Source organism: Sciurus vulgaris (assembly GCF_902686455.1).
Source record: "Sciurus vulgaris genome assembly, chromosome: 3".
In the NCBI taxonomy this organism is placed as follows: Eukaryota; Metazoa; Chordata; class Mammalia; order Rodentia; family Sciuridae; genus Sciurus; species Sciurus vulgaris.
This window is the reverse complement of record NC_136463.1, coordinates 58,830,051-58,847,623: the sequence shown is the minus strand read 5'-3', so window position 1 is coordinate 58,847,623 and position 17,573 is coordinate 58,830,051. Positions and strand designations below refer to the sequence as shown.

Below are 17,573 nucleotides of genomic sequence, written 5' to 3'. Positions count from 1 at the left end.
TTGGGGGTGTCCCTTTAGCATCACAGATTGATGGTTCTGGTAATGTTGATGCAGTAGATTGGGGACTCATAATTATGACTCGGCTATAACCTGATCCTCTTGGATGGTGCTTCAAAATACTCAATACATTCAATAGTCCTGTGGTCAGTGACCATAAAGCATATCCTGATTTCTGGACTTTTTCCTTATTGGTGTTGTGGTAGATAGACCAAGGAGATCCCTAAATATCTTCATCTACTGGCATTGGTGCTTTTGTGTCATTCTGTCCACTTCTATATGAGTGAATCCTGTGACTGGCTTCCAACCAGCAGAATATGGCAAAAGGGAAGGGTTCTCATTCCCATGGTTTTTTAATGTATATAAAAACTGTCTCACTCTTGGTTGGCCTCGAAGAAGTAAACAACCATGTGACTGATTGCCAATGGAGAAAACCACTTGTCAAGGATCGGTGGGCAGCCTGTCAGACCCCAGAGCCTCAGACCTACAACCTCATGTGACTTGGTTATGAGTGAACTTGAAAGTGGACCCTTCCTTGTCAAACCTCTAGATGAAAACTCAGTCTGACTGATACCTTGTTTGCAGTCTGGTGAGATCCTGAAGCAGAGAACACAGCTAAGCCATGTTCAGACTCCTGCCCACGGAGACTATGGGATGATCAGTGGGTGTTGTTTTAAGTTGTTTAATCTGTGGTCATTTGTTAGGCAGCAAGAGAAAACTAGTGCAGGAGATTCCAACCTTTGGCAATTCCATGTTACAATTGACTGGTTGAACACTGAAGAAGTACTTGCACTTTGTTTCACTGTTCTGCTCTCATTGACTTCCTCCAAACACACTAAGTATGTGCCCTGCCTTCCAGAGTGGGAGTGGATTACTATGTCATATGACACAACCAACTGTGGGATGAGTAGGTATCTAAGTAACTTGATTCCAAAGCACTTGTAATGCTCAGGATGACTGGCATGTGATTCAAAGGGCATTTGTTTGTCGGCAACCGGCGCTCACACCAGACTGCCCACATACCCTTAAACACATGCATGCTCCTGGACTCAGCTCCATCAAAGATGTTTGCTTATTAATATCTTGGACTAATAGGGCTTTATGCCACCTGGGACATTTGTGTCTCGGGGCAAGTGCAATTATTTGGATAAGGGTTCTTCCGAGTCCCATGTGTTAAAGGCTTGGTCCCCAGCCCACAGTACTATTGGGAAGTGGTGGAACCTTTAAGAGGTGGGGCCTACTGGGAGGTCTTCTGGTCCTCATGTGCCTGACTTCAAAAGGGCTATTAGCACCCCAGCTCCTTCTTCTTCTCTTTAATTCCTGGCTATAAGATGAATGGGCTTGTTCTGCCACACACTTCTGCCATGATGTGATGCCTCATCACAGGCCCAAAAGCAACGGGGCAAACCTACCATAGACTGAAACTTCCAAAATTGTGAACCAAAATAAACCTTTCCAAGGGAGTTCCAGAGAGATGGTGTTGATTAAGGAATTTATATGGTTGGGCAGTTGTACTCTGTTGCAGAAGTTACTAGAATGAGAGTAGTGGTGGAGAAGGAATTGAAGTCTTGAAGAATGAACCTTAAGAGAAGGATGGAGGAGAGGAACAGTATACTCATAAAATATATCACCCGAGAAGTTCTTACAGGTGCCCACCACCACCATCTTCAGTCAGTTCTGGATGATAGAGAGTCTTATAAAGCTTATAAAGAATGGCCCTGTTTTCCAGAAGCTAAAACAGCAGGAGTGTTGTTGGAACTCACTTTAAAACTTCATATTATTCAAGATTTCTCTATTGACTTCTGCAGTAAACCACCTTAAAGCCAATGTTAAGTCAGGTGGAGACTTAATTAGCCTGCCTACTACTGTAAAGGGACTTTCGAATCATGATGAAAAAGCTTATGATGAAGAGAATGAAGATATAAGTTCACATAAAGACTTATACATGAATGTTTATGGCAGCTTTTTGTAATAGTCACATACTAAAAACAACCTAAACATCCATCAACAGAGTGTAGCTTCCATTAGCATACTTTAAACAGTGTCCATCCAGCTGTGGAGGCAATACAGAAAACTGGATGAACACAAGGAAACCACGGAATTGCTGCAAAGTAATATGGTCCTAATCAGGCCATTAAAAATTTATCAATCACTCTAAAGGGAGAGGACACCTGGTCTTCAATACCCCAGAGTGAGAGACTAAAACATTACCAGGGCCCACCTGCAGCCTGCAGGAAGCAATCTGAGTGACAGGGGAAGCCACTGTATGTTTGAGCAGAGTAACACTATCTATTCTTAAAAGGATCATTCTGGCTACTGATAAAGATGGGAGTAACTAAATTGAATGCCAAGGATCCAAGCCAGGAGCAGTGGCACAACCTACTTGGAGGCTGAGCTAACCTATATTAGGAGATGGCTTTCTAACTGAGCTGATCATAAATGAAGCCCGCTGCCTCAGGAGATGGTAAGCAAGTCCCTGAGTCAAAGAAGCCCTGGGGGACTGGCTGCTGGTAGGGAAGTTCTGCCCTCAGTACTCATGCATCTGATGGGAATTGGATTAGACAACTCTCCAAGTCTCTTCAAGCTGGAGATGATGTGGTTCTGGGAAATCAACTGAAAGGACTATTTGACTCAAAGCAGGGGTGGTTGGTCATCTGGGAAGATAACGAGGTGTTCAGTGGTAGAAATGTGGGGAGAGGCACTCCTGAAGCAGCATTCACCAAACTGCAGAGGTTAATAAACAGGGTCTTTGGCATGACCAGAAGGGAAAGGTACATGAAGGATGGGGAAGGAGATGAAACTGGAAAGAGATGCAGGAGCACTTAGGGAGGAGCTCCCACAGGGCCCCGCTGCTCAGAAAACACACTGCCAGCCCTTGTTGAAGAAACAAAGAGAAATTGTAGGAGCCAAAGAAGGGGGTTTTGACCACTAGGTCCCCCTGAACAGTTTTTTTCCCTGACAACTTGGTGAGAAACTTCTTGAGGTCAGGTCTGCCCGATGTTTACTGTGCTCCCTGCCCAACTGCCCACTGGAAAATGTATCCAGACATGGCTCCCTAACAACCAACAACATAAATATAAGCTCCTGAGGGTGGGAGTGCCCTTTCCTGGGGGCTGTTTTGTGACTTCTCCATAAGAAGTTGGGAACAGCCAATTCTGTGGTGGGCCAGTATTTGATGGAAGACAACTATACTCATGAGATGCCACCAGATGGAGTCCCTTCCTTCCACCAAATCAGACTCACTCCACAAGCACCACTCCGGGAATTCCCAGTGCTCAGAACCCGGTGACTTCTTCTTAGGGAACAATGGGACTTGGGCCTCCCATTGGTGGGCAGATTAGTGGGTGAGTTCCTTCTTTCCAGAGCCATAGGCCTGGTAACAAGACTCAACCTATGGATTCCCAAAAGGAGGACCTGGGCCTTCCTGGCACATGGGTCGTATTATACTTTGTATTCATGGGGCTTTTTGTGACAACTGGCGGCTGCATGGATCTTTCTTCATTGGAGAGAAGAAGCTGCGGCAGGAGATGCATGCCCAGCAGTGGGTGGAAGTGATGAATGCTGCCAGCTTCACTTACAGTCCACTCTTGTACTGGATAAACAAGCGGAGGCAGTACGGTATAAATGCAGCTATCAGCATAGGCCCTCCTGCAGCTGTTACCGACACTGAGATTAAAGTCCAGATTCCAGATTCTCTGTGGGAGTCAGACACCTCTGAAGGCAGGGATTATGCCCTCAGAGGCAGCAGCACCAAGGCAGAGTCCCCTGTTCCTCACTGACCTGCTCCGGTTGTCCCACAGCAGCCCCTATCTACTTTGGATGCTGCAGCTCCGGACCAGATCCCTATTCCCAATTCCCATCTTTCAGGAGATACCCTTTGCCCCTTGCCCCCCACAACCTACCTCCCATGCTGAACCACTCTGCCTCCTACCCCTTGGCCATCTGTCTTGAAGGGAATGTCCACTTCTATTCCCTTCCCACACTGGCCATGGGATGAACTGTTTCCATGTGTCCATGTGAAGTCTTTTCTGTCAGCATTTTAGCCTCCTTTCTCTGAAGGTGGGAGCTTTAGGTACAAGGACTATTAGTAGAAAATGGGAACCAAGTGCCCATTTGGATGTTATGTTATTAAAGATTTTTGAAAAGTAAAAAACAAAAATAAATAAAACTTTTCTTTTTAAAAGTTATCTCGTGTTTTTTCATAGTAACAGAAAGTTGACTAACAGCAAGATATGGTCCATCTCTTTGACTTCACCTCAAGAGAGATGCTTCCTCTGTTCAGGTTTCCAAGTAAAGGTTGCTTCATAAATGATCATTAAAAAAGAACTCAAGGGTCTACCAAATATTATTTTGCCAAAGAATTAGCAGTGAAACGAATGGAGTCATTTCCAAATGAGCCAAACATTCACATTTGTCTCATTTTCAGCAATTTCATGAAGAGTTAGAGGGATGCAGAGTGGAAGCGATCAGATCTAGTAGAGCCAATATTCCACTCCTAGCTCCATCACCTATTCTTACAGCATGCCATTGAACAAGATCCTCCACATGCTGAGTCCTATTTTTATAATCTGTAAAACAAAGTGCTAAACTTTGGCCAACTCAATCTCAAAAACTAAATTTTCTTTTCTCCCCTGTGGAAATAATTATATCTACCTCACCAAGACACATAGGGAATGATGTTCAAGGAACTTCATGACCTATAGGAACACTGTGTACTGTAACTGATCATCAGTGGCCACACGTTTAAGGTATGGATTGTCACAACTGATGCCTGGATATGAAAAAAAAAAAAAAGGTGTCTCAGGTATTGAAGATAGAAAGTTAATTCATTCAGCTTGTGCTTATGCTGAAATTCTTCTTATTTTTGTTTGACATCAATATTCCTCACACTAGAGGAGCAATTTGTTTAAAATTTAAAGTGGGTCTGATCATATTTCCCATGGCAGGGACCTGGACTTCTGCAATGTTTCTGAACAGTTGAAGTTCTCAAGAGGAGCCTTAGAAACCTATCTTTAGCCGTAATTGGTGTAACTAGACAAATACACATACACTGATGTCCTGGGATCCTCATCTTTCTCTCTGTATTCTACAGACCTCCACCTGTCATACAACATGACAGTCAATCCAAGGAGGCCTTGAAGATAGGGACCACATATAACTAACTCCCTTTGTTCCTCTAATTTCTGGCACATAGTGGGTTTAAAAGGCAAAGACAGGAGGGGACTCCTTGGTAGCACCACTTCAGCTTTCCCCCAAGTGACAATTCTGCTGTGCCCCAAGCTTTCATGTCCCATTCAGCAAAATCATAGTTGTATGGTTCACTGCAACTGCCCTCCTTAGAAGGCAGTTTGTTGACCATCTGCTGTCATTGTTATCTGCTATCCCCTGAAGTAGGCCTCATCCCCAATCCAAGTAGCTTATCAAAGAACTCCTTCCAACACCACATTTTATCCTTCATGAAAGGAGTTATGGTGAGTACAGAAGGGTCATACTTGTATAACCATTAAAGATTGGCATTCTAGTCCTCTCTCTGCCCAGCAAAGATATTCAGCAACCAATGGGTTGATAAGAAGTGAATGAGACAAGTGATGGTTGGGGGCTGAGCACCCAAGAGGAATTATTTCCTGAGAGTCTCTGGGGTGACATTCATATACTGACTTAAAATTTTTTACATGACTTGGCTGACTGAGCACAGCTTTTTATTGAGCATTTCACACCCAGCTCCATTCCTGTGAAAGTAACTTCCCAATCCTACCCCCTCTCGCTGGTCTGAGTTTCAGGTGTTATCTACATTAGCTCTAGAGTCAGAGAAAGTCAGCACCTCAGGGATTCTCAATCCAAGATATTTGTACAATACTCTCAGTTTTGAACCACAGAAACCCACTCAACCCCTGTTAAACAATAAAGAGTTTATTGGATCAAGTATCAATAAAGTCCAGAGGTAGGGCCACTCTCAGGCAAGGCTTGACCTTGTATGTGAATAGCATCACCAAGGACTTGGTTTATTTTTGCCTCTTGATTCTCCCTCCTATGGTGCCAGCTTCAAGCTGAGTGTGATTCATCATGGTCCCGAGATGGGCACTATTTCAACCCAGGATTACCAGCTTCCTTTTTCACATCCAGCAAGGGCATTTAAAGAGTTGCTATCCAACATCCCCAGAAACATCTCAAAATTCCCTTCAGCTGCATAGACTTAACTCACATGGTCATATTTGGACCTGTTCTTTAGCCAGGGAGATGGAATGAACTGTTGGCTTATCCCAGGTCAAGTGTTCCTCCCCCAAAGTGGTGAGAGCCAGCTCCACCAGATCACATGAAATTCCAGCATAAATTAGGAAGTAGGGGAATGGATGCTGGGGATGCAACCAATATCTACCACATCCCTTGGTTTGTGGGTGAGGGGCTGAGAACAAAGATGGAAAAGGCCTTGTCCAAGATGGCAGCTGAGCTAAGACCACTACTCCACCCAGTCATTACAGATTCTCTGCTATTCCCATCACACTTTACTCTCATTCCATCCAATACACCCAAGATTGAGTGAGGACTAGTATGAGGTCAAACCAATTGATTTCTCCCTAACCCTCATGAACTGCCTTGAAATCACTGAATTTCAAATGCCTCCACCAAGTTTCCAGATCAAAGAAAACAAACCTGAGCTCCAAAGACTCTTGCCCACATAAGGATCAACCTCAGCACTTCCTTCTTCCCTCTTGGGGCCCCCTCAGAGCCAACTAGCTCTTGCTACTTTTGAGAGGAAAAACTGCATTCTGATGTGCAAACATTATCACATATTCATGCACTCAAAATCTAATTTTAGCTGCAAGAAGCTTCATTATAAGATGCTCACATAATTAAGCAGCTTTCTTCCCAGGGTTTGGGATTCTGTCTATTCTTCTCCCTCATTTACACATCACTGGGATTATCAGAATGTGTTTTAGTTTTTTAAAATTATATATTTTGGTTTTTCCAAATTGATCCACAACAGGAGATAAAATCCATGAAAATTACATGTTTTAACACAGGTTTGTGTCACTCCATAGCTTTGCTATTAAAGATGGAATCTGTAGACAGGGTTTTTCTGTTCTGTTCTAATTGGATCCCCATGTATTTGCCACACTTCTGCCCAATAAATAGGTCAGGCTTTTACCCTTGGCTGGTTGGGATGGTGTCCTTTTTACTGAGCTGAAGATCAGATTTAACTTGGAGGCAAATGAACTTTCCCAAAAGGATGGGCAAATCCCCCATCCTGTTAATGATGAAGGATGCTGAAGACCAGCAGCAGCCACTAGGCCTTTGCGCTTCCTTCCTTGTTCATCCAACATCCAGAAGCATCTATCAAGTGTCCGGTGCTTTGTTATGTGGAGTGATTCAATGTGAACTGGATGGACCCAGAACCTCATTGCTCTACTTACCTAAACTATGGTGCACATTGTACCACAAAGCAATATGAGCTGGTAGCATGCCACCTGAAAGGAGATGAGGCTTCGGGGCAGGCATGTGGCAGCAGTGAATGTACCAACTCAACCACCAGGAAAACTGGTGGGGCTTTTGCTTTTTCCAGACACCTGAGGTGGTGGGAGACACCCAGAGGGCCATGCCCTGGCTAAAGGCTCAGTTTAAGTGTTCTCAATACACCTTTGCCCTTCCCAGCCTCCATGTCTTCAGCCATCCAGATGACCCAGGACATGAGGGCCCAAGTTCAAGTCAGGAAGCCCATTTTGGGTAGAGGCCATCTTTCCTATTCCCCAGCAGTCCCATGCTATGCCTACTTCCTTTTGTGACTTGAAGTTTGCTCTGGAATGTAGATATGCCCTGGCCGCCCTCCAAGGAACCATGGAAACTTCCAGTGGACCTCAAGTGCTCCTCTGACCCAGGGGAAACGACCTCAGGAGGAGCCTTCACAGACCAGACTGACGGAGTCATTCTGCACTGATAATGAAAGATCTTGCTGTTCCCAGCTTTAAGATGAACTGAGTGGTGCTGAGAGGGGGCCAAATACAGCCTGACATCAAGAAAGACCTAGAGGCCACCCGGACCAGACGCTCCTGCCAGCTGGGGAGGGAGCTCCCCTGGGCCCTGCACCCCATCTTGTACTCACTGGGAGGGATCAGGGCCAGGGAACAAAGGCTTGGGGTGTTCCAGTACCCAGTTCTTCCAAACTCCTCATCCTGAACCTCCTCCTCATGCAGCTTGGCATAGGCTGAGAGAGGTCTCCCAGATGGCCTTCCCAGGATAGGCCACAAGGGCTGCCCGAGTTTAGGCCCACCCACCATCCTCCCCCTGCCAGGGCCAGAGTGTGACCAAATCTCCACACTCCTGCCTGCACCTTGACCACCCCATGCCTTGCACCCAGTCACTAGTCTCTCCTGATCTCTGAGCCCACGACATGTAGCAGAGGTTGACCCATGAAGGTCATTAGCATCAGTAGCTGTCCTGGTCTCAGGCTGACAGGGCACAACACTGAGTGGCTGTGAGGAAAGAGTGCCCCACCTCTGTCCTCACCACCCGCCTTCCCCACTACAATTGTGAGAGACACGTGGGAACCCCACGCTCAACCATGCACCTATTTCGCATGCAGCATGCCAGGGTTGCACCAGCCGCTGAGACTTTGTACCTGTTGCTCTCTCTGCCTGGCCAGTCCTTCCCTTCTCTTTGGTCCGGATAATTCCTACAGATTCCTCAAGACCACTTTAAAGTGGCTATGAGGCACTTCCCAAAGACCCCAGGTACAAGGGCTGAGTCCCCTCTGAGCCACACAGCACACATGCTGCTCTGTGACAGAGTGCTCTATTTTCTTGTGACAGACCCTCCTCTGACCTGTTAGATCATGAGATGGGCAGGAGGGGCAAGAGGGGCCTTCTGCATCCATCTTACCCTGTGGACAGCACAAAACAGGCGTCAGTGTGTCTGACTTCCTTTCCTTTTGGAGGACATGGATGAACAGTGGGAACAATGTCAGCTTCACAGAAACAGACAGAGGGTGTGGTGAAGATGCTAAGTGACAATGCAGCAGTGACAGGAAGTGTCAGAGTGAAGAAAAGTGACAGGGAGGGCTAAGCAGAAGCCATGTCACAGCCTCTCCCCCAAGGGTCACATAGCACACCTTCCTTATGATCACCATAGAGAGCAGGAGTTAGTCAATAAATGTGGGTAACCAATTCCAGGGGTTCCCAAGATACACCCCAGAAGTCCCCCATGCCTGCCACCATCCCCTTTCTGTTGGCACATGGACCCTCTTGGTCTCAGGCTCCCTTAGAGGTCCAGCCCTGCCCTGCCCTGCCCCCTGACCCTCAGACCCTGCTTCCAGGGCAGGATGAATCCCCAGCTTCCCCAGAGACGGAAGTCTGGCAAGGGGGCCCCACTCCAAGATTCCAAGGTGCACTGACTTGGGTGAGCTGAAAGTGGGTGGCAGGCTGTGCATGGAGCTATTGCAGCTATCCTGAGGTAGTGTGTACCCTGGCAGGGATAGGGGCAGATCTACTCTGACCACAGTGCCGCCAGCCCACCCACAGAGAAGAGAAAGGCAGAGGTGCAGTTTGGGGTGCCTGGTAGTCACAGCACACACATTTATGGGATGTCAGACATATGGTCAGGTCTACATGGCCCAACAGCAATGGTCTGTATGCCCACCTCCATCCCAATGGTCCATTCTGCTCTGAGCACTAATACCTGCCCAACCTGGCATTCCACAGTCAGGGACGTGGCAGACAAGTCTGTGCTGGGGCTGCACACAGGAAGCTGAGGTCTCCTATAGCCCAGGATATACACGTGTGCATGTGGGTGTGTGAGACAGAGAAACGGACAGCCTCTGGTAGCACACACCCTGGCACATCTATGCACACATCTGTGGCTGCATTTGCAAGGCTGGGAGTGTCTGGCACACCCTGCATGGGTGGTTTAGTTGCATCAAAACAGGCACTGTGAGCGTGGAGTAATGTCTAAATGTGTCTGAGAACGTGTCTGGCTAGCAGTGTGTCCATTTTTGTTTGTCTTGTGAGGTGTGTCTGTCTGGACAGACTTTGTGCCCAGGACTCCCTGCATGTAGGGCAGCACCCAAGTGGGCCTCCCTGCTGACTGTACAGCAGCCATGGGTCCCAGGGGTCCTTCAGCCTGGGCATCAGAGCAGTGGTGAGCCCCCATGGTGTGACAGTCTCTCACAGCAGTGGCAGGCAGCTGGGGCTGGGTTCTATCATCTGGGCACATACTCCCTGGGCAGCCCTGCCCAGTTGTGATCACGCAGGGCCTGATCCACTGTCCGGATGTAGCCATTGATCAAGTCCTTCATCTCGGGGGTGAAGGGCTCTGGGTCCTGTGGGCGCCGGCCATGCCGCCGGAAGCTGCCCTCTTTATTGTTCTCCACGCAGAGCAGCCGCTCCTCGCTGACAGACACGTTGAGGAAGGCCACCATCTCCCTCAGTGTGGGCACCAGGCTGCGCCGCAGCTCCTCATAGTGCACCACCAGCAGCCGCTTCCCGTACTTGAGCCAATCCAGGACATGTGAGGACCACCATGAGGCATAGCTGTTCACGAAGTCGGGCCACTCTAGGGTGGGGAGAGAAGGGACACAGTCAGAAGCTGCACTGCCAGGGGAGGCTGACTCCACTGGGCTTACTTAAGAGAGAGATGTAGCCAGGATTTTCCATTGCCCGCTGCCCAGGGCTGACCTGTCTGAGCAAGATCCTTTGGTGACCTTGCATGAATGAAGGGTTAATATCAGGCTGGGCTCTGAGGGAGGAGTCCCAGCTACCTGGGGGATAGTGACCTTGAGTATGCCTTCCCTCAGCAGCATTTCCTTGGAAACATACCAAGTTAAGACAAATGTGGCCTCCTGCGTGCCAGGAACTGGTTTTCTTCTATTGTACTATGAGCTCCTTAACCTTTGGGACTGTATCTGAACAGGGAGGGATGTGGGTGAACCCACAGGTCTCAGGCCATCACGACACAGCAATACTCCATGTATGTATATGTCAAAGTACCTTCTACTGTCATGTATAACTACAAAGAAAAAGAAAAAAGACCGATTGGGAACCTGAGCAGGGCATCTCTGTCCACATGAACAAATACCCTGACCTTGTCTTCAGCTGCTATGCACATCCAACATTAAGGAGAAAGAGGCAACCAGATTTTTCCACCACCCACTTCCCAGGGCCAACCTGCCAGGTCTCCCATGGAGGAAGAGCCTTTTGATGACTGAGCAGCATCAGGGAGCTGCTGGGCCTCCTGGTGAGAGGCAGCTCAGGATCCTGTGCCTGGTCCTCCTGTAAAGCTAAGTTAACGTGGTGTTTGATGGATGAGTATGGTGTCTAGTGAATTTGTTTGCCAATTTGAACCCGTGACCCTTCTGGGAAGTAGCACATACAATGACACCAAAGAAGGTGGTGGCCTCAAACTTCTTCAGATGACATACTCTGTGAGATGTCTTTTCCAGAAAAGTAAGAAATTAATTTTCTTGGAGGGGGGCCAGAATACAAATTTCAATAATCATCACAATAAAAAATTTCCATAATTGGGTTACTGATACACCTTGAATATTGTGGCTTGCTTTCTCTCATTTTTACAGTGACCTTATGATAGAGGGACTAACCTAGTTTCTAAGATGAGAAAACAGTTCTGAAGACAATGTATGCAGCTTGCCTAGGGTCAAATGGCTTGCGAGAGGCAGAGAAGGGATCTGAGCTCAGCCTGCAGGACTGTCACTTTTATTTCTGGCTAAATTTACATCATTTACCATTGGACCAGCATCTGTATTATTCACTGCTCAAAGGCTGGACTATGTTAGCCTCAAGGCAGGGAAGAGACCCTAATTCCTTTAGTCTGGGCCCCAGGGCACTGCCCAGGGTCTAGTATAGTACAACCTCAGTAACCATGGGTTGACAGACTGAATCCAGGAGGAACAAGTCAATCTGATCCAGAATTAGAAAACCTGGGTGCCACAGACAGAATGTTTGCAGTTTCCCCAAATTCATACGTTGAAGCCTTAATCCCTAATATGTCAGTAATTGAAGATGGGACTTTGGGAGGTAGTCTAGGTTAGATGAGGTCATGAGGGTACAGCCCTCGTGATGAGACTAGGGCTTTATAAGAAGAGACTCCAGAGAGCTTTCATCTCTGCTGTGTGAGGACATAGGGAGAGGGTGGCTGTCCACAAGCCAGGAAGAGTGGCCTCAGCACTGAATCAGCAGGCACTCTGCCTCTGGACTTCCAGTCTCCAGAACCATGAGAAACAAATGTCTGTTGCTTCAGCTATCTAGTCTGTGGTACTGTTATGGCAGTCCAAGCTGACAAAGATACAGGGCTTGTGACCTGTCTCTGCCACCTGCCACTCAGGTTAGCTGGGCAAGTCACATAGCCACATTTTCAGGGCTCATCTGGAAAGTCACATGGGTGGTTATTCCCCTCTAGGACATTGTGAAGAGTCATGGGGGCAGTCTACGAGGCAATTGGTATGCTGAACACTGACCACAGACTGGGTCTATCTCACTGATCCCCAAATGCCCTGTGAGCTGTGGGTTATGGCCTCAGTTTATGATGGAGGACCCTGGTTCTAGAATTAGAGGAGGGCACACATCAGGCCTAGGTGGCTCCAAAGTCAATATTCTTCTCCCAGATCTGTATGAAGTCTTCAGTATATGAGTAGGAGTAGAAAAGGAGTGCAGATCGCCCCACTAACCACCCAGGGGTGAACAGAGGACATTTCTTGGACATTCAGTTGACATCCATTTAAAACACTGTGATATATCAACTGAGCAGGCTCAGAAGGAACAGGGAGGGGGTCAGTTCAAAGCCAGGCACAGCTGCAATAAGTCCCCAGGACTGTGTATACTGATCCTGCATCCCCACAGGCATCCTGTCCATACCTCTGAGACCCCCGCCTGACCAGCCCCCTGCTTACCTTTGCTCTTCCAGTTGCGGTCAGGGGCATAGCCCAGGTGCCCAGCACATTTCCTGTTAAATTCGGCCACCAGGGACCTGTAGGGATTTCGGATTAGCAGGATGGCTGAGTCAAACATCTCAATCTCCCTCTTTCCACTCTCATGGGTCTTCACACAGATGGTGCGCCGGCTACGCCAGTGGTCCTTCTCACCCTTGAACCCTGCCCAGGACAAACACGAGAGCATAGGTAGAGAGAGGCACCTTTGCTCCCACATGTGGTGCCATACTTACGCTGCGGCAGAAGGTCTGATACTAGGAAAGGTCTTTCCTGAGGGAAAGCCAGCATCAGGGGCAAGAGAGACACATGGGTGGCATCACAGGGGCCCCTGGGAGGACCTATGGATGGGAATGGGAAAGGACTCCACAGGAGCAGCCCTATCCCAGGGAAGGAGGGAGCAGGAGGCATTGAAGAGTAGAAAATGATGATACATGCTTGAAAAATAAAGAAGTCATCTCTTGTAGCCCCCAGGGGTCAGGAGGCAGAAGGCCTAACCATGACCCCTTATGGAGTCTCAGATGCACCCAAACACATGGGGTTTTTCACGGAGATAACATCACATGAGTGTTGTAAACAACCTTAAGAGTTAGTCATAGTTTCAGGCAGAGCTGGATGAAGAAATTCAGGCTCAGAGTGGGTATATGATGAACTCAAGATCACACAGTACAGGAAACCAGTGCCAGGGCTCTCTCCACATGCCTTTATGTGTCTCTGTGAGGGCCGCAGTTTCCACCTACCACCCCAGAGTAGGGGCAGGATTCATATCATCAGGCTTAATTACTGTAAGCGATTGTAGTCTCACCCTCTAACATAATACCATATACTGTAACAGAGTCCAGCCTTCGATGTAAGATTCTCCAGCTTGGGTTTCAAAGCAGGTCTGGTCAGGTCTCATCCACGGTGTTTACGCCTAGCCCAGAGGAACCCAAGGCCCAGTTTCTAGAAATGGAGACTTACTCCCATTGACCAACCTCTCTGGGGCCACTTGGGTGCTCAAAGTCTGAATGACAACTGGCTGAGAAAACAAGCCTCTACCCATCCATCCACAGAGGGTCACATGACTCCATGAGGGGTCTTGTGTACTCACTGTGTTGGCCTTTTACCCTATGATATAGTGATAAGACTCAGCCCATCTTTTAGTTTACACTTTAGTAGGTGAAATGGTCCAAGCACAAAGCACAGGGGCTTATGGTGAAAAAAAGAGTAGGGGAGAAAGGAAGACCAAATAGCAGGATGTCATAGAAGAATTCCTAGAAAGATCTCACCTGAACCTGGTCTCCTGGCCATAGCTTAATGTAACCCATGACAACCAGCTCTGGGAACAAGCTCCATAAATGTTCATGAGCTTATCTTGGGCTCTTAGAAATTAAATGAGTCCTTCCACCTGCCCACGCTTCATGAATGGCTGGGAAGCACTTACACCTACAGTGAGAAACAAACGTTTCTCTGATGCCAGGGAAAGGTAAATCTCCCAAATATGGAAGTCTGGGTTTATCCATGAAACCTAATGCATATTTCAAACTCATTATAGCCATGGGTCAAAAGCCTTTGCTTTGGTTCATTTTCTCAAACAGCTTGGAAATGACATGAAAGGAAAAATTAAAACACCAGCTGAATAAGCTTGAGCTCTTGTCTTTGATAATCCTGAGCCCCTGGGTGCCTTCCACAGGGCTTCAGCCCATTCCATCAGCAGCTATTCTACCTTATAGTTCAGACCACATTCACCTGCCACAACAGGTGGGCATTTCAGCATTGGCCTTATGAATTTCAAGCGTATGTGTGTCACCACTCTGTCAGTGCTCGGAGGTCAGTGGCTACATCTAGTCCTGCAAGGCTCAAAAGTTATCTTTGACTCAATATTACACCAACCCTTATAGCTGGCTATTCCAGTTGTAGGTCATAGGTAGACCAAAACATACAGGTGCTTGAGTAAGTCAAGGCCTTCTAGATGAACACTTGGGTAACAGCAGCCTGAGTGTGAGTGACAGGCCAGAGTGGGAAGGATTGCATGCTTCTCTGGCCACTTCTTTCCCCATCTGGAGGTGCTCCTAGCACTCCTGAGGCTGGATTATATGGACAACTGTGGCTTTTCCCCAACCAGACAAAGATTGTTATGAGTGACTCCAGAACCTATTGCTAAGCTCAGGATGTTTCTGTTTCTCTAGGATGTTATTGATAGTATCATCTTTTCCTAAACCAAACTCTGGTTAAGAAACCCAGCAAAAATACCATAACACTTGACAACATATAAATACATTTTGCCAAATTTAGATGCCACTTGACTTGTCTGAAGCTCCTCATTCTTAAACAGCACACAGTCTTGAGCCATTTAAGTTAATTTACTTGGCATAATGAGGCCTCTTATTTCTATGAGGGAAAGATTAGAAATCATAAAACTCTAGGAAAATTTTGGACCTATTTAAAGAAAATTGCATTTTGATGAGCTACCCCTTGCCTAAAAAATACATATATATTAAGGGAAATTCAAAAAATGTTTATAGAGAGGGAATCCAAGCTGCTAGGCTGACCCTTTGAATCTGGACAAGGCACTGTCTCATGAAGTTCCACTTTAAGTGGTCCCATGATTGGCTGCATGAGCTTCCCTGGAAGCTGGTTGGAAATGCACATTCCCAGGCCTCACCTCAGACAAACTGAGTCAAACCGTGGGGTATGGCCCAGGAATCTATATTCTAGAAAGGCATTCAGGTGATACTTATGCATGTTCAAGGTTGAGACTCACTGCTCTCATGCCCCAGGAGGGGACAGTCCAACCTCTGGGAACTCCTTCACCCTCCCTGGCAGCTTTGACTTGCCTTTGTTGTAGAGCGTCCCGTCAAAGTAGTAGCTCCCTGTATAGAAGCCAGTGGCATGCTCGATCAGGTGCCTCGCCCATGTGTTCCCAGCTCCTGGGAAGCTCGACAAAGCCACAAACACCTTGGATTTGTTGGGCAGGAACCTCCTGTCTGTGCACCGAGTATCTGAAAGTCCAGAAGTCATCACAGGGTAACTTACTTCTATTAGGAGTCACAGATGCTCTTCCAGATTCCCCAGGATGATCCAAGATTTCCATTTAACAGATGGGAAAACCAAGGCCCAAAGAGGTGAAGGGATTTACCACCTGAACCTTTGTTGCACAGGTCTATAGCTGGTCAAAGAAAGCCCCATGACAAGGCCGCTCTGTGGACCTTCACCCAACTTCATCTCTTTGGCCACAGTCAAACTCTGGCTTCCAGCATTGCACAGATGACTCCAGATTCTAATAGCAGAGGTAACATGAGTTCTAGCTGGCCTGAGCAATGTCACATACCACAGTGAACCAGGCCTGGCCTAATTTCAGGCAAGCAATTCTCTGGGGCTCATCTTCCTTTTCTAAGGCTGCTAAAAGAAGCATAGGAAATGGCCAGAGGAAAGCCCCAGGTCCTCAGGGCTGAGCTGGTCAGAGCTGATGCTCCAGAAAGGTGGGAATCATCCTCTCCACCTGCTTGTCCCCTCTCAGTTCTTAAGGTCAGCAGGGGCAGACGTGATGCTCACACCAAGGATGATGCCAAGGTCTAGAGGACTTAGAGATTGACCTCTCTTCTTTTCAGGCCTCCCAACCCCACCACCTGCCATTGCTATCCCTCTGGGCCTGTCTTTCTCCACTCTTCTCCTCCTGTAACATCATCATCCCCAGAGAAACTCAGATAAACTCAGGCAGGGGTTCCTGAAACGAAGCCTGGCATTCAGCCTCCAGGGAGGGTGGAGGCTTCACCCCACTTCTCTCTCTCGCTGGTTAAGATGTGGAGACGTAACACAGACACCTTCTCCACCCCAGGCCTGGATATCATCAGCATCTCCAATCCTGCAAACACTCCTCAATCCCAGACTAAAAGCCACACCCACTGGTGGCTGCAGATCTCACCTTGCACAGGTGTTTGGTAGACCTCGCAGTAATCCGCCAGCCTCTGAGCCTTGGGGACCTGGCCACACAGTGAGCTGTCCACAGCGTCCCGCAGATTGAACTCTGAGGTGGGGTAAGCACAGTAGCATTCCCAGCCCCGGAGGACAGCCAAGGGGAACTCCTGCCAGGGAAGGAGAAGAGGAGGAACCATGGTGAACATGAGGGACATGCCCCCTGTAGCTCAGGATCTAGGCAGGACAGATGGAGGGACTGTCAGATGCAAGGGTCAACAGGAGTGCCTGTCATCCTTCCATGAACAGGTTCTGTGCTTAAATCCTGGGAGACAAACTCAATAAGACATGACTTCTGCCCTCCAGGAGCTCTGAGTTGGTGACAAGACAACAGTTACCACAGTATAAGTGGCACTGAGCAGAGGGGTGGGCAAAGGGCAGGAAGCAGGGCCTGGAAGTGGCCAGGTGTTGCCAGGAGTGCAGGGAAGGAAAGGATGGTTCAGGGAGGGGGCATCACATGAGCTCCGGGCTCAACATGTCACACCTTGGCCAATCAATTCCCTAGAAAGAAACTGAAGCCAGCCCTGTGCCTGCAGTGTGGGAACATATTTTCACACACTCATCTTTCCAAAGATGGAACAGATGGGGAGGCACGGTCCTTGTTCCTTGTCCATGTGATGGGGGTTTCCTGAAAATGAAGTGGCCCTTCCAGCTTAGGAGAGAGAAAGTGTCTCACTGTGGGGACCAGTCAGCT

The 17,573-nt window shown here is 47.9% G+C and overlaps 1 protein-coding gene and 1 pseudogene across 3 annotated transcripts in view; one reads left to right on the top strand and one right to left on the bottom strand.

The window, feature by feature from the left end:
* Positions 1–1,980: 1,980 nt before the first annotated feature.
* Positions 1,981–5,741, top strand: LOC306658242 (testis-expressed protein 38-like; annotated as a pseudogene). Its single transcript has one exon. The product of its transcript is annotated as a testis-expressed protein 38-like (transcript).
* A 150-nt stretch (positions 5,742–5,891) lies between these two features.
* Positions 5,892–17,573, bottom strand: part of WSCD1 (WSC domain containing 1) — a 46,208-nt gene continuing 34,526 nt past the window's right edge. For both annotated transcript variants that reach the window (XM_079135005.1, XM_079135006.1), the window contains 4 exons: positions 16,830–16,989; positions 15,742–15,906; positions 12,890–13,090; positions 5,892–10,539 (listed from right to left, as the gene is read on the bottom strand). In XM_079135005.1, coding sequence (XP_078991131.1) covers positions 10,187–10,539; positions 12,890–13,090; positions 15,742–15,906; positions 16,830–16,989 — 879 coding nt within the window. In that variant the 3' untranslated portion in view covers positions 5,892–10,186. The remainder of the gene's footprint in view (positions 10,540–12,889; positions 13,091–15,741; positions 15,907–16,829; positions 16,990–17,573) is intronic.